The sequence below is a fragment of the Lissotriton helveticus genome, chromosome 2_1, assembly GCF_964261635.1.
Source record: "Lissotriton helveticus chromosome 2_1, aLisHel1.1, whole genome shotgun sequence".
Classification (NCBI taxonomy): domain Eukaryota; kingdom Metazoa; phylum Chordata; class Amphibia; order Caudata; family Salamandridae; genus Lissotriton; species Lissotriton helveticus.
This window is the reverse complement of record NC_136059.1, coordinates 540,436,270-540,452,579: the sequence shown is the minus strand read 5'-3', so window position 1 is coordinate 540,452,579 and position 16,310 is coordinate 540,436,270. Positions and strand designations below refer to the sequence as shown.

The 16,310-nt window shown below is 43.7% G+C and overlaps 1 protein-coding gene across 2 annotated transcripts in view; it reads right to left on the bottom strand.

The window, feature by feature from the left end:
- Positions 1-16,310, bottom strand: part of HOMER1 (homer scaffold protein 1) — a 618,990-nt gene that overhangs the window by 401,770 nt on the left and 200,910 nt on the right. For both annotated transcript variants that reach the window (XM_078675203.1, XM_078675205.1), the window contains exon 3: positions 942-1,073. In XM_078675203.1, the coding sequence (XP_078531329.1) occupies positions 942-1,073 (132 nt within the window). The remainder of the gene's footprint in view (positions 1-941; positions 1,074-16,310) is intronic.

The following is a 16,310-nucleotide window of genomic DNA, read 5'->3' as shown; positions in this document are numbered from 1 at the left end:
GATGGGAGCTGAGCGTATGTGTATGTTATTCAAATCTTTGTACTTCTGTACAGTTATGTTGTAACCTCAGAAATTGCCCCACTGGGAGATTGTTTCTAAGCAAAAGGGGATGGAAATTAGTGTAGTTCAGAAGTGAGTTGCGAGTCATAGGTTTAGTATACAGTTCTGTGTAGATCCCTCCATCTTTTGGATACAGTAAAAGGTCCAGAAATGGTAAAGAGGTTTTACTTAACTCATAGGTGAAGCTTAGGTGGGGGTTTCTTGAATTCAACCAACTTGCAAACGTGTCTAGGGAAGCCACTGAATCTTCCCATACCACCAGTATATCTTTGATATACCTCTTCCAAACTTTCAGGTTGGAAGAGTAAGGGTTTTCCACAGGATAGATATACTTGGTCTCAAAATTATGCACATACAGACTCGCCATACATGGGGCAAATGTACTGCCCATAGATGTCCCAGTGATCTGTAGGTACAGATGTTCCCCATACTGAAAAAAGTTTTCATTCATGGCAAGAGTCGTACATTGAAGCATAAAAGAAGTGGGTGTCAGATCTTCTAGTTCTCATTTGTTCAGCAGAGATCTTATAGTGTCCAAAGATTCCTCCTGTGGAATATTAGTGTAAAGGGACTTTACATCAAAGAATGCTAGGACATGAAAGGTGGACAAATAAGTATTATTGTCACAATTCTTATTATTATTTTAAATATTTCTCATCCTCATAGCGAAAAATATTTGAATCATTAGTAAGTAACTACAAGTATATTTTACATTATCTTTGAGTCACATTGCTCGGCTAGAGAAGTTAATAAAGCATTTTTGTTCACCTTTTTCCACGCTGCATCCAAAACATCTGTTTGCTAATACATCAAGCAACACAGGATTGTAATTATACCTTAATGTACCATACAAATGAATTGTACCTAAAGAAGTTACTTACTTTTGTGAGGTGGTGTTCTGAGGAGAATCCGAGACCATAGACAGTATTTGCTCTACTGTCTGCCCACTGGCCAAACTTCTGTGATGTTTTAGTGAATGTCATGTTGGGCGAGATGGTGCTATTTATTATTGCCTGGAAATAGAAAATAAAAAAAAGACATAAATGACTTCACATTGGTCAATAACGGCCACACATGCTTTTAGAGCCCCTGACAAAGGTGAGTCAATCAAAAGAGAAGACAATACAATGTTTTGAACCAATAAACAGTTACATTTTAATGAGGCGCTTTGAAATGAATCTGTAATGTAGCACAGGCTTAAAGTATATTTAAGTTTTTGAATAAAGAACAATTACAACTTCACAAGCCGCTGGCATTGGTGCAAATAAAGTTAATTCAAAAGATGCCACATAAGGAAGAGGAGAATGATAAAGTAACATTCATTGTGCTACAGTTATCCTTAGACACTAGGCTTTTTCCCCATTAGCAACCTTGTGGGAACTCTTTCTTTTTGGCAGGTCCGGAAATTGATTCTAAAGCTGGTGACACAGGGCACTGTGCTCCAGTACCGCACACTTAAGCATGCATCATACGCAGCACCCCCCATCCCAATGCCCACGCGTACTCTTGCATTTCCCCTCGTTTAAAAAAAAAAAACAATCGCTGAGTGTTTTGACAGCTGAAGATCAGTGGGAGGTTACTGATGATAGGACAGCACCTACGTACTCAGGGCCTCATTAAGAAAGCATCTGGTCATCTCGATGGCGACGGTAACAGGAGTTACTGTCCCCGTCAAGATTACAAGTTACATGGCGTTTCACATAGAGATTTTGGCATTTCAAAGGAGCGGAAATCTCGATGTGAAACATCAGCAAAAAACGTAAGGGATTTAGTGTAGAAACACAAATTCATGCATGTTATGCTCTACAGAATTTTCATTCTCTTTATTTCCTGCCCTGGGAATTTCTGGAAACCCTGGCAACCGAATTCCAGGGGTGGGATAATAACCAGTATTAATCCTGGCAACTCGTAATGAGACCTTTAGAGTGACAGTATCCCTTTCTCTTACATTCTGGCTCTTTCCCAGTCTAAACCTGTGTGTAAACTCCACAGCAAATGAGGACTTAGAGAAGGGGAGCAACAGGCAGCTTGTCACAAAGCTCTCCTGCTCAAATGTTGCATGGCTCTGGGAGGAAGCCTTGACAGCACCGTGTTGGAAGAATGCTTGAAGGGTAGGTCATGTTGCTACTAGATGTATGTCTCTGAGAGCGAACATGAACATAGAACGCCACAAATAGTCTTTGCCGTAGAGGCATATGCTCTGACACCAGAGATAGGTTCGGCTCCATAGAAACTGTCTGTAAAAGTGGAGGAAAGAGGACATTACCCATCTGGTACCAGTAAAGGACTTAAATGATAATGAGATTTTTAAAGCGCACTACTACCAGTAGGTGTCTAGGCGCTGACTCAGAGTCAGTTGGAAAGAGATGTAGGTAAAAGCCACACAAACGTGTAGACCATACAGAAGATCAATTAGAGATCTGTACTAGTTATTAAACAGCCATGTTTTAAGAGCCTTACGAAAGGTAAGCAGGGTTTTTTGTATTTTTTAGGTTGAGAGGCATCGAGTTCCAAAGTTTGGCAGTGGCCACTGCAAAACTCTTGCCTCCCCAAGTGGCCTTCTTAACTTTGGGTACAACCAGATTGGCCTAAGAGTAAGATCGTAAAGGCTGGGAGGGGAAAAGCTGTCCGATGGATTCTGGGCCATCATGATGAAGGGCCTTAAACGCTAAGCACAAAGACTTAAACATTACCCCCTTTCTCACCGGGAGCCAGTGAAGTAATGGGAGAGATTGGGAGACCGACTGAGTTTTTGTAACCCTACAAGCTTATAAAAGCCGCTGCATTTTGGACCATTTGGAGCTTATGCAGTGCTTTTTTTGTGGGCCGTCAGGAAAAGCCCATTACAATAGTTAATTTTTTTTAATGCTAGTGCGGTGATCACTGCCTTGCTAAGGTCCAAAGGAATTAAGGGAAAACCTTCCTAAGTGATTTGAACATAAATTAACATGAGGAGGTGATAGCCTTGGCATGTCCCACAGAGGAAAGCTTTCCATCAAATTGGACTCCCAAATGTTTCACTTTAGGAACAGGAATTGGGAGAGCTTCCATTTCCTGAGGCCACCATTTGTGAGACCAAAATTATGGGAGACTGCCAAAAACCAGCACCTCAGTTTTGTCTAAGTTTAATTTCAGACAATTACTGGACATTCATCGCCCAATCTGTTGCATACAACCATGAAAGCAAGTGGCCTTAGCAGCCGCCCACCCACCATCATTGCCTTCAAAGGCCACATAGAGTCGGTCAGAAGAGCACAGATTCCTGGTTTGCCTCAACGGAGGCGCAAAGCAGTACATCGTGGCATCCTATTCTTTATCAGCTTTTTAAAACATGGCATGGTTTCAGACCTCTTGATAACAGCCATAGTGAGAAAGCCCGCCTGGGAATCAACAACATGAACAATCTTAGACCAATCTCATTGCTCCCATATATGGGAAAACGTCTGAAAAATGTGGCCATGCTCCATCTTCAGGACTTTACAGAATTTACCGACCTACTGGGGCTATTGTCCAAGCAATAGCACCGAGCTGGCGTCTTACTGGCCCTCCATGATCTTCACCAGTCCACTGATAACAGAGAATTCCAGCATGCTAGTCCTCTTTGAGTTGTCAGCTTAAATTGCCACCATTGACCACAAAAACCTAATCAAGAACCTGGGAGAAGCGGGTTCACCAGTGCGGTTCTCAAATAGATAAGATCTTGTATTTCAGGGAGAGTGCAAGCGGTCACACTCCCCTTGTACTTTTCAAATATAGACTGCAAAGTCAATCACCACTTCTATTTAATATGTATATAAGTCCCTTTGCCCAATTGTTTCACCAAGCTGAAGTACACTTTTACAAGTAAACTGATGATACTAGACTTATCTTTAACCTATTTAGTGCACAACAGCATTCTAATCAAAAGAGAACACCTTTAACTGAGACCTTTAGCATCAACAAGAGATACCAAAAATCAATTGGGGGACAATGGACCACTTGTAACTACGTAGCCAAGGTTTCTTACGGTACTCAATGACCTTAATAAAAAACCCTTATACACGCATGTAGATGGTATAGCAGTATATCTTGATTCTCCGCTGTTTACATTCCGCTAGTGCATCATTATAGGGTTTTTGTTTTCTTGTATGCTAACCTCCACCCGGAGGCAACCACAGGATTCGTAGTAGTGTCCAGCGAAAATCTAGTGCTCAAAAATAGTGAGTTAAAATTCTTTGAATCATCTTTGAGGTGCAGATTTTTATTAAGAAAAAGAAAGGTGATTCAAGAAATTAAAAGAATCGGTGGGCATTCTTGGATCATGTTACTGGATCCTCTGCAGAGCATTAAAACTTAGGTCGACATGTTTCAGCCCCACTGTGCCCAGCCGGGTCAGGACCAATTAAAAGAAAGTACTTACAAAATTTGTGCAGCAATTGTAACTGGATCTACGTTCCACTCTAAAGAGACAAAGGTCAATAGTATCTGTAGTCGGGAAAGCAGAATAGAAACAGAAAAAGAAATATATAGAAACATCTTATCCAATTTCTACATATATTTTACCCCATTATTAAGCATCAATTGTATTGTGCTGAACTTTTTTCTAGAGTGTGCAATTTGCGCTCATATAAAATTTGTTAAGTTGCAATACTGCCAAAACGAAACGGCAGGAAAATATGGCTTCAATAATTTCACTGAAAACTTGTGGTCATTAGAAGGATCGAGTCGCGGCTTTTTGGTGCGTTAAAACAGACACATTAATAAAGACACAGTTGTAGTATCTAGAAAAAGTTCTAAGGATATTCAGTGTCATGATAGTTTTATTCATTTATAGGTATGGCAATTCAAATAGCGGATTTACGAATGTATTAAGTATAGTAAGTCTTGCAATCTATTCAAAGGCGTTTCACCGTGCATTGGACATGCATTTAGTTACCTTCGCTTGAAAAGTTTTGTCTCCATGGGGAACCGGAGAAAATGTCCCGGTTATTCTGTGACAAAGAGCTCAATGTTAATATGAAGATCTTACTTGAAAACGCGGTTGGAGGTTCCCCTCGTTCCTCTTTCTTTGCCGGCATGTAGGTATTCCCTGCTTGTGCTTATTCTGCCCCTGGAAGTCAGAGGTTTGTATGGGAAAATCTATTTTCTATCTTCACCATAACGAAGATAGACGACCGACTACATAATCCTCTTCCTATCGATTATACGGAAGTGGTGTTCTTGTCACGAAATAACAAGTTTAAATTCTTGTACAGTGTTGTGTATTAATAAAGTGCCTATAAAAATGCCAATAAAAATAATATAGAAAATAAATTAAGAATTAAAAAGGGAGTTGTTCGTGTTTATTGTGCAATTAACTAGTGTTTTACTATCGTGAGTTTTCCTTTAATCACATGCTGTATATAGTTGGCATTTTCATTAGTGGTAAGTGAATTCAATGGAAGGGACCGGTGAGTAGATACATTTTCAAATTAATTAAAAAAGGGGCTTCTTTATTTAAAAAGTCACAATGTTGACTTCTAATGATCCCTATTTTGTGTTGATTACAAAGGTTAAAGGCTTGCTCTTTGCGCCTCAGGCACTTCAGGTATCTCACCCGGCCATTAATATGTCCTCTTTTTTTACAAAGTTTTGAACTTTTGAACAGAAGCTTGATTTTTCAGTTTTCAGATGTCTAAAGAGGTCTTGTCAAATATCCTGATTCCAGATGTTTAGTATCTCATGTCCCATTCTATAGTCCTTTTCAAAGCACAGATATGATTAATAAAGTTGATGCCAAGGTACATCGTCATTGAGTCTCTGGATGTTCGTTTTCAAATCGATCACCCATCTTTGTTCTTTTTCAAATAAAATCCGCTCTGCGTTGTTGTTTTTCATCAATAACATTTCAATGATTGTCCATTTTATTTCTTCTACTGTGTGGTTAAAGTCAATGAAATGCTTACTCATTTTCTTGATCCCTTTTTTGGTCTTAATGTTACTCTTGTGTTCACCAATTCTCAATTTGGCTTTGCGACAGGTCATACCAATATATTTCAACTCACATGGACACGTGATCATATAGATCACGTGAGTTGAATTACAGTTGGTATGTTGGCGTGTGTCCAGATCAAATTTTCAGACAATGTCAAAGTTTTAGTGGCCGAGGTGAGTTTGCGCACTGCACAAGATCTGCATGGGTAATGTCCTGTAACTGGATTCACGTTCTAGATTGTCATGATGTTTTCTGTTACCAATCTGTGTTGCGGTCGTGTATGTACCGATAGATCTTTTACATTTTTTGTTCTTCGGTTTGCAAATCTTGGTTTCGGCCAGTCCAGTTTCCCGGATGTAATGATTTTCCAATTTTTGTTCATTATCTTTTTCACCACGTTTGTAGCTATATTGTAAGTTGTTACGCAGGTGATTCGATTTTCTGTTGGCTCTTCTGGTGTTGTGTCTAAAAGGCATTCATTCGATTGATGTCTGGCTCTTTTTTGACACTTGCGGATTGTCTTGATTGGGTAATCTCTTCTCACCAATCGCAGGATTTGACTATAAGGCAAATTGTCCCTTAATGGTATTGGATGGAAACTCTTGTATAACAGTAAGCTATTTTTGGCAGTAGGGTTCTAATACTTTTTTGTCTGGATCCTGTTGTCTTCTACGTATAAATTTATATGCAGGAAATCTAGTTTTTTTCTGTCTGCCATAAAGGTGAATTTTAAACATTAATCTCTTGTGTTCTACCATCTGATGAACTCCCGTAGGTTGTCACTGTTGTCTTTCCACATGACAATTATGTTGTCTATAAAACGTTTCCAAAACAATATTTTGCAACAATTGGAAAAGAAGGGATTGTCGTTGTTCAAGACATGCTCGTTCTCAAAATAACTCGCGTAGAGTCCTGCTACTGATGGCGCGAAGGCACTTCCCATGGAAGTGCCATGGCATTGCACAAACAGTGTTCCATTATATTCAAAGAAATTCTCTGTCAATGCTAGTCTGCAGCATTCTAAGACAAAGTGTCTAGATGTTCTGTATTGCCACTGTTCAGAGATAAGGATGGTTTACAGGGTCTCAAGAGTATCTTGTTGTGGAAGGCTGGTGTAGAGACTTTCTACATACAAACCTACTAAATACATTTCTTCTTCATTGTAAGGCATACCTATAAGTTAGATTAACAGGTCTCTGGTGTCTTTTAGATATGTAGGTGTTTTTGAACAAATGGTTTTAAAAACTGGTCTGCAAATTGAGACAAAGGTTCAAGAATGGAGCCTATTCCAGAGACGATTGGTCAGCCTGGCGGTGGTAATCTGTTTTTGGGAGTCTTGGGTAGTGAATAGAAGTACGTGTCCACAGTTTTTGTGCAATTAAAAAGTCAGCTTCATGTTTGGTAATCCAAGAGTTTGTTTCTGCTTCATTCACCATTATTTTAATGGTATTTTGTAGTCTCAATGTAGGGTCACTTGTGATCAGAGACTAGTGATAGGCGGGGAACAGCGTTTACAACGCAACTTTTACCACGCAATATCTTTACCACGCAACTTTTACAACGCAAGTCGTTACAACGACTTGCGCTGGGGGGCGCTGTAGGATAGGGAATAGTTTAATTTACTATCCAAAACCTTCCCTACTATCCACGGGGACTGGAGTTGGAATAGTAAATTAAACTATCACTATCCAGCACCCCCCAACGCAAGTCGTTGTAACGAATTGCGTTGTAAAAGTTGCGTGGTAAAGGCATGCGTTGTAAAAGCATGCGTAGTAACGACATACATCCGTGATAGGCACTGTTGGTTGCATCCTTCCTCATCTAAGAGAACGATACCTACCGCCTTATTGGCGGGTTTGATTACTATATTTTCGTTCTTCCTTAGTTGATCTAGTGCTTTTTGTTCATGTTTTGTGATGTTAAAGGGTTTTTTGATTGTGCGTTCAACGTTTTCCGCCTCTTTCATGATAGCTTGTTCGAATGTTTGTATTTCGATTGGTACCATGGTATTGGGGGATTAAAAGTTGATTTCCTTCTGAGATTGGTGTCACTTTCTTGTATCGGGGTTTCTTTCTTGTTGAAAAAGGCCTTGAGTTTCAGCTTTCTGCAGAACTCTGCTAATTCACATAGTAATTTGAACGTGTCCAAGGTTGGGGTTGGGACAAACCCCAAACCTTTGTTCAAAACCTGTACCTGATTATCTGTGAGCACCATATTAGTAAGGTTTACTATGAGTGACTCATTGAGCTTGGTCCTGGTTTCTCTTTCGACATACTGCGTGTCAGTACTTGACGTTGTTGTTTGTGCCATGTTACTCCTTTATGTCTGCCTCTTTGTGGAGTTTGACCTCTTCCTAAAAAAGGCGGTTGTTGCATGTTTTGTAGTCCCATCATCTGTGGAGGAGGCGGCATTCTCTCGATATATTTCTTCCGATCTTTTTTTGTACACTGAGATGTGTACTGTTGTTTTGAGTTTTGCTTCACTTATTCGCATCTTCACAGTCAAGGCGTCTGATAACCTGTTTGCAGTTTTTATAATTAAATCCAAATAGTCACGGGTACATTTCCAGGAGATTGAGGACAAGTCCTTTCTAAAAGTTAGATCATGGAGGAAAATGCGAGGTGCATTATGTACCCACAGTCCCCTTGGGGCGACATTCGCCCTGAGATATTCTGTCATTATTAAGCCATGGATGGCTGTTCTGACTTGTTCTCTTTTTGTTTCAGTTAATCCTCCCAATCATTCGTCTGAGCCAATGTTTGTGTTAGTTCAGTTGAACCTCCTACCGCGTTTTTTAGTAAGATCTTTATATTAACAATGAGCTCTTTGTCCCAGAATAACCGGGACATTTTCTCCGGTTCCCCGAGAAGACAAACAACTTTTCAAGCAAAAGTAACTAAATGCATGTCCAACGCATGGTGAAACGCCTTTGAATAGATTTTATGAACAACTTTAAACGGGCTAATGGTGCAAAACTGACTATACTTAATAAATTCGTAAACCCGCTATTTGAATTGCCATACCTATAAATGAATAAAACTATCATGACACTGAAATCCTTAAAACTTTTTCTAGATACTACAAATGTGTCTTTTTTAATGTTCACCAAAAAGTTACAACTCGATCCTCTAATGACCACAAGTTTGCAGTGAAGTTAATGAAGCCATATTTTCCTGCTGTTTCTTTTAGTCAGTATTGAGACTTAACAAATTTTATATGAGCGCAAATTGCACACTCTAGAAAAACGTTCAGCACAATACAATTGATGCTTAATAATGGGGTAAATATATGTAGAAATGTAGATAAGATGTTTCTATATATTTCTTTTTCTTTTTGTTTTCTGCTTTCTCGAATGCAGGTACTATTGACCTTTGTCTATTTAGAGTGGAACATAGAACCACTTCCAATTGCTGCACAAATTGTTCAAGAACTTTCTTTTCATTGGTCTTGAAGAAAGCCCCATAGACCCGGCTGGGCACACTGGGGCTGAAAAAGGTCGACCCAAGTTTTAATGCTGTGCAGAGGATCTAGTAACATGATCCACAAATGCACACCGATTCTTTTAATTTCTTGAATCACCTTTCTTTTTCTTAATAAAAATGTGCACCTCAAAGATGATCCAAAGAATGTTAACTCACTATTTTTGAGCACTAGATTTTCTCTGGACACTACTACGAATCCAGTGGTTACCTCCGGGTGGAGGTGTGAGGAACTACTCACCGATGCGGTCCCATGGGCCGGAAATCTCCGTGATCAGGCTCAAGACCAAAACGAGGAAACTCCCAATCCGCATCCATGCCGTCTTTTCGTCTCCCTACAGAGAGCTGGGAGTCAGGACCTGGAAGAGGATGGCAGCAACCCCGTAAGTCATCGCGGAGGACCAATGAAATCGGTGGTCTGCGAGGAAGAGGGCGGGCATTTGCACAAAGCAGTAGAGCAGGAGAAGACGTCGGAAGAAGGAGCAAAGACGGAGACATCCTGCGGAGAGGCCAGCGCGGAGAAGCCCAGGAGAGGAGATATCGAGGGAGAAGAAACGGAAGAGCCCTGGTGTGAAGAGTGGTGGATTCCACCGGAGGAAGCTGAAGAGCGGCCGCGGACTCAGAAGAGTTTGCGGCAGGGGCTGCCTCCGGGGAACACCCTTTGATTTCAAAGACGAGGAGCCTGAACCATCGCCCTCCGCCCCAATATTGAAAGAGGAAGAATCACCTGAAGAGGACTATTGTGACACCCGGACATTTGTTTTACCTGAACCTAAGCTTGCTGAAAATAAAACTCCACCTATTCGTAAATTCATCCAGCCTCCTCGCCTGTATATTAAACCTGCGCTCCCACAAGTGGTGTCAGAAGTGGGATTTAAAGGCGCTATGGAGGCAGCCTTAGCGAAAATGGCGGAAAATCAAGAACATCTGGGGAAAGTTATGGAGCGCTTCCTGACTGTAGTGGAAGAAGACCGTGGCAAAATACAACAAGTGCTTTCCGGACAAGGACAAACCCATGATGCAGCAATGACTAAACTGACCGAGGCTTTAGGACAGCAGAGAGGTCCCACAACCCTGCCCTCAGTGGTGTTACAGAGATATGCGAGTGGGGAAGATCCGGATTATTTCTTTAACAATTTTGAAAGAATGGCAGCAGCAGCATCATGGCCCGCAGATAAATGGGGTCAATATCTGGGTCTTCTATTGTCTGGAGATTTACAGGCAGCATACCAAGCGGCGACAGTGCAAGAAGGAGTTGCTTATCCTGAAATTAAGAGATGTATCATGGAACGCCTGGGGGTTGACGATGAATGATATCAACAAAAGCTTCGACAAATAAAAGAAGGACCACAAGAGACACCCCGGGTTCTGTATTTCCGAATAAAGTATATGGCAGACCGCTGGTTAAGACCAGCAACGACCAACAAGGAAGGGATTATGGCCAAAATCTATTTGGAACAATACTTTTTTTAAATTTTTTATTGCAGACACACAGAAAGATACCAGTAATCCATCAGTATTCCAGCTATTCACCAGTATTAGTGCACCGCACAGTCGGTAGAGCAACACACGGCCATTTAGCCCACATACCGAAGGTTGGGCGGCAAATATCGTTAGAGCACTGGAAATACAAACTCACAAACAAGTGTGAGCATCCAATGAGCGTTCCGAGTATCTGCTTTTCTTTTTTATGCCCTTCCCTCCCCCCAATAAACCAACAAACAATATGCGAACAAATTAACATCAAACAAGCATGCCCATATCCAGCAATATCCCCACAATCCCATCATCGTAGCTCTCCCACCTCCCACCCGGGTCCGTAGCAGAGTGCAAATCAAGTGCATTTTTAATCCATTTAGTTTACTGGATTGTCTTATGTGTTCCAAATATTTATTTTCCTTTGGGGTTTTGTCCCTACTAAATCATAGGAAAAACATTTATAGGAAGCCTTTTTTATATAGGACCAAATTGATTTAACATTTGAAGTGCCCATTTTGGAAGGCAGCTCTATTGAGCCCCGTACTCCTTTATCTCCTGAAACGCAGGTAAGCACCACATATTATTCGTTCGTGTTACAATGAACAGTGCAGGAGATAGGCTTGCAGTGGATAGTTTGCACTTTTTTTGGGGGGCATTTTGTTATAACTCAAACAATACAGTCACGAAAATAGCAGCCGTTACACTTCCAATTTCCCCCCCTCCCCTCAAAGCCAGTAGATTCTTTCACAGTTCGAAGCCTAAAATGTCCAGTGCCTCATGGCACCCTTCGAGTTCATCTTGTCTCATCTCATCCATATTAGCAGTGTCAAAGTTGTCTCTGTGTGTTGGCCTATACCTAACATATACACCCCTCACACCCCCCATCTAGCCCGTGATAGTGTCGCCATTTGGACCAAACTCTCCGGAATTTTTTGGGGCACCCCCTTGCCTTATAAGTAACTCTCTCGGCTGCCATATAAAGATCCAGCCCCCTCCTCCATTCTTCCAGTCCCGGCGGTTCCGGAGCCCCCCAATATTTTGCGATGTCCCTTTTTGCTACTACCAGTGCAAGAACTAGGAATGTAAGAAGTGGGCGAGTCAGGTCTACCTCATTTGTCATGCCTAGCAGTGCCAGCTTGGGATCCTGTTGGATCGGAACCCCAAGACCTCCTCTAATTCCTTGAATACCTGTGTCCAGTACGTTTGTATTGTGTCGCATACCCAGATAGTATGATAGAAGTCCCCATCACATTGGTGACATCTAAGACACCGTGAGTCTTCTACTTTTCCCATTTTACTAAGTCGTAATCTATCATAGTAGGTTCTATGGAGTACATTAAATTGAATGAGTCGCAGTCTTGATTTGATTGCCACCTCTCGGGGATGCATCAGCACTATCTCCCAATCCAGGTCTTCCATCTCTCCCACCTCTGCCTCCCACGTGCCTCTGAGTTTTGCCAGGTCCCCTAGCATATTATTAGTTAAGGTTTTATAGGTCAGGGAGACCGTCTTCCCCGTTATCTGCTCTTGGAGGAGCCGCCCCTCTAAAGGTGCATATTCTGGGATATCAGTGAGTGTGACGTTTGGGGCTCGCCATGCGTGCCTTAGTTGGATGTATTTGAACTGCTGTGTATTATGTAGGCCGAACTCTGTTTGAAGTACTTGAAAAGATTTCAGCTCCCCTTTGGCTATCACATCTCCTATAGTGGAGATGCCGATATAGTCCCACCTTTGGAAACCTCGTAGCTTGTTAAGTTCTGCCAACCACTGGCAGTGCCACAGCGGTGTCTGCCGTGTAGGCTTCTTTTCCCAACCCATGCGTCTTGTGGCCTTAGTCCATGCATTAAGTGTGAGAGACGTTGCCGGGAGGAGCAGTGCCCTTCCAGCGCCCCCATAAAGATAACACAATAGGTTTTTGGATGACATTTTAACTCTCTCCAAGGCATAAGTCGGGTGGTCCGCCGGGGCATGGAACCAATCATTAATTGGTGTCAGATGTTCCGCCCGGTAGTAGGCCTCTAGGTTAGGGAGCGCGATCCCCCCACTGTATTGGTGTCTCTGGAGCATAGACAGAGCCACCCTAGCATGTTTGCCTAGCCAAAAAAAGGATCGCAGGTAAGCATGAATCTTAGCGAAGACCGCAGTCGGTAGAGGATAATATTCGTTCTGTAGGGCATAGAGGAATTTGGGTAGAGTGATCATTTTGTACATGACCGCTCGGCCTAGGAGCGTGAGTGGGAGCTGTCTCCAACGGTCCATATCTGCCACCGCGTTCAACATGATCCGTTCCAGGTTTCTTTGGAACGAGAGGGTCTCACTCAGGGTTATATAGATCCCGAGGTATTGGAAGCCTTCAGTAGACGTCAGTAGTCTCTCCGGTAACCTTCCCACCCGTCACGTCCCCCAGGGTCAAAAAGAATAGACTTGTGCCAATTTATTTTGTGTCCCGCCTGCCCGCCATACTGCTCTAATTCCCAGAATAACTCCGGGATGGTGGTCTCTGGTTTAGTTATATATAGCAAGACATCGTCTGCATAGAGCGAGATCTTTTCTTGTGTCGGATCCGTGTCGTTGCTTGTAAAACCAGAGATGTCCTTGTTTTGCCGGATCCTGGCTGCGAGTACCTCACCTTGGCTCTCGGGGTGGTGTAGAGAAGCTGGACCCATTTTACGAAGTTTGGTCCGAAACCAAACTTGTGGAGCACTGCATAGAGGAATGGCCAGTGTACCGCGTCGAATGCTTTCTCGGCGTCTAAGGAAAGGAACCAGTGAGGTTCGCTCCGCCCACGCACTTCCTGCAGCCAGTTATGGGTTTTCTAAGGTTCAATTTAGTCGCCCTATCTGGTAAAAAACCTGATTGGTCTAAATGTATAAGGCCTGGAATAACTGCTCTTAAGCGGACTGCCAAGATGGTTGCTAACAGTTTTACTTCCGTATTAAGTAGGGAGATGGGGCGGTAGGAATTACAATTCTCTCGTGGCTTGCCCTCCTTGTAGATTGGGACAATCGTTGCCATAGCGAGATCTGGAGGGAGCTCCCCCTCCTGGTAGGCACCAGTAAAGAGGCCTTTAAGATGGCGTGTCAAAAGGTCCGCCGAGCGCTTGAGGAACTCGGCCGGGAAACCATTCAGGCCCGGGTTTTGCCCGGTCTCAGCTTGGCAATGGCTTCCGCGATGTCATCTGTCGTTATTTCCGCCTCTAAGTCCACCAGGGCCTCAGAAGGCAGCACCGGCAGGTCCGTCTGTTCCATGTATTGTAATGCTTCCTCACAAGTTACAAGATCTTGAGCTGCGTAGAAATGTTCATAGTGAGTAGCAAATGCTTCAGCTATCTCGGTGTCGGTGTTAACACTATTCCGGTCCGCGGTACAAATACTGTCTACCCATCTATCCGCCCGCTCCTTTTTACTGAGCCACGCTAAAAGTTTGCCTGACTTGTCACCCACGTCGTATAGGCGGTGAAGGGTGGCGAGGGATTGGGTCTTCGCCTCATTAGTTGCCAGTTCTCTGTATTGTCGCTGGGCATCAAGTAGCCTTCTAAGAGTCTCGCTGTTTTTATGGGTCTGGTATTCCCTCTCCCATCCCAGGATAGCCGGTTCCAGGGCAGCAACCTCGGCCTGGAGTTTACGTCTCTCCTCTCCCAGTCTGCCTTGTATCCTATCCCGTAGTACCAGCTTTAGGGCTTCCCAGAAGGTGACACTCGACTCCACCGTCCCCTCATTTTCTGCGATATAGACCTTAATGTCTGCTCGAATGCCTCTCAGTATGGCTGCGTTTTGAAGGTCCCAGGCCGCTAAGCGCCAGGAGCCTGTGCCCCTGCCCTGGTTGTGTCCCACCCTTACGAACAGTGGCGAGTGATCAGATATGCCTCTGACCTTATACTCTGCAGTATCATCCACCCTCAGGTACTGTCGGGACATGAAAACATAGTCCAATCGCGAGAACACCCTGTGGGCCCCAGAATAATATGAGTAGGCTTGCTGTGTCGGTGTAGCAATCTCCAGATATCCGTGAGTCCCATATTGGACATCTGACTGAACAGTGTGGTCTGGTGCCCTCCTCTCCCTGCTTCCCCAGATCGGTCTTGTTCTATATTCATAACATCATTGAAATCACCTCCCACCACTTGTACAGTGTCCGCTGTGTCTAAAAGGATGTTCGCAAGCGCTGTAAGCGTACGGGTCTGTAATTTAGGCGGTGCATAAACCGAAATTAGCGTGTATGTGCGTCTATTCCAGGTACCCTGTACTCCAGCGTATGTCCCCTGTGGATCTATCCAGGTGCGTGTGGTGCAGAATGGTGAGGACTTTTTAATGATGACCGCTACCCCTCTGGAATCCGATGTGTAGCCCGCATGAGCCAGAACTCTATGTAAGCCCCTAGCAATGAAGGCACACTGTGTACCCTTGAGGTGTGTTTCCTGTAGTAAGGTAACATACGGGTCCACCCTTTTGATGTAGGCGTTCACTAGACCTCTCTTGACTTTAGAGCCTAATCCGTTGACATTCCACGTCAGGATGCTCATTCCCCTATCTCCCCAATGTGGAGTGCCTAAGGTACTCGCCATTCAAAGATGTGATGGCTGTATGTGGTTAGTCTCTGGCATGTATACGTGGTGTGGAGGTTCAAAGTGCGCTGCTGTATTATCCCAACTGTTGTCCCCCCCCCCTCCCCAACTCTTCCCACCCGTTTCCCAACCTGAATGAACGTGGAATCCCCCTCTCCCACCCCTCTCCCCACCTCCCTCCCCTTCCAGTTGCATCCCAGCACAGGACAGAACTTTCCGTAGGAGTAGGCCTGTCGCCCACCCACACATCCCTCCCTTCAAAAAACCAAAACACAGTAAAACGTGTAAAACAGAGAGGCGTGTCAACTTGCGTGCTTCCCTATGTTGGGCTGCCATTTCCAGTCCCCAAATGCACCATCGTTCATGAATGTGAGTCTTGCGTATCGGTAACAGGAGCGCTGTTCCGCCCCGAAGAGTCGTGTTCCAAGTGGCGGATCGCCTCCACCAGCGGATGAACGGAGTCCTGTCTCTCCCTTTCCTCTTCTCCTCCGGATGCACGGCTCCCCAACTCCTCCTCGTCGTCACCTTCCGATCGAATGTTGTTCCGAAGACAGCTAAACCTGGATCCTGTCGCGGATTGGTCTCCCGGTGATGCCGAACATCCTCGCCGCACGGCTCCTGAGCCATGACCCCGGTATGGTGTCGCCGGGTTTTGCTTCTTCACCCTTCGTGACTTTCGCCTCTGTGGCTTTGGCAGTTCCCACCGAGACCTTTGCAGTAATGCTCTATCGAGCTCATCTCTTCCAACGGTTTCCCTGCTGTTGACTATCGGGCG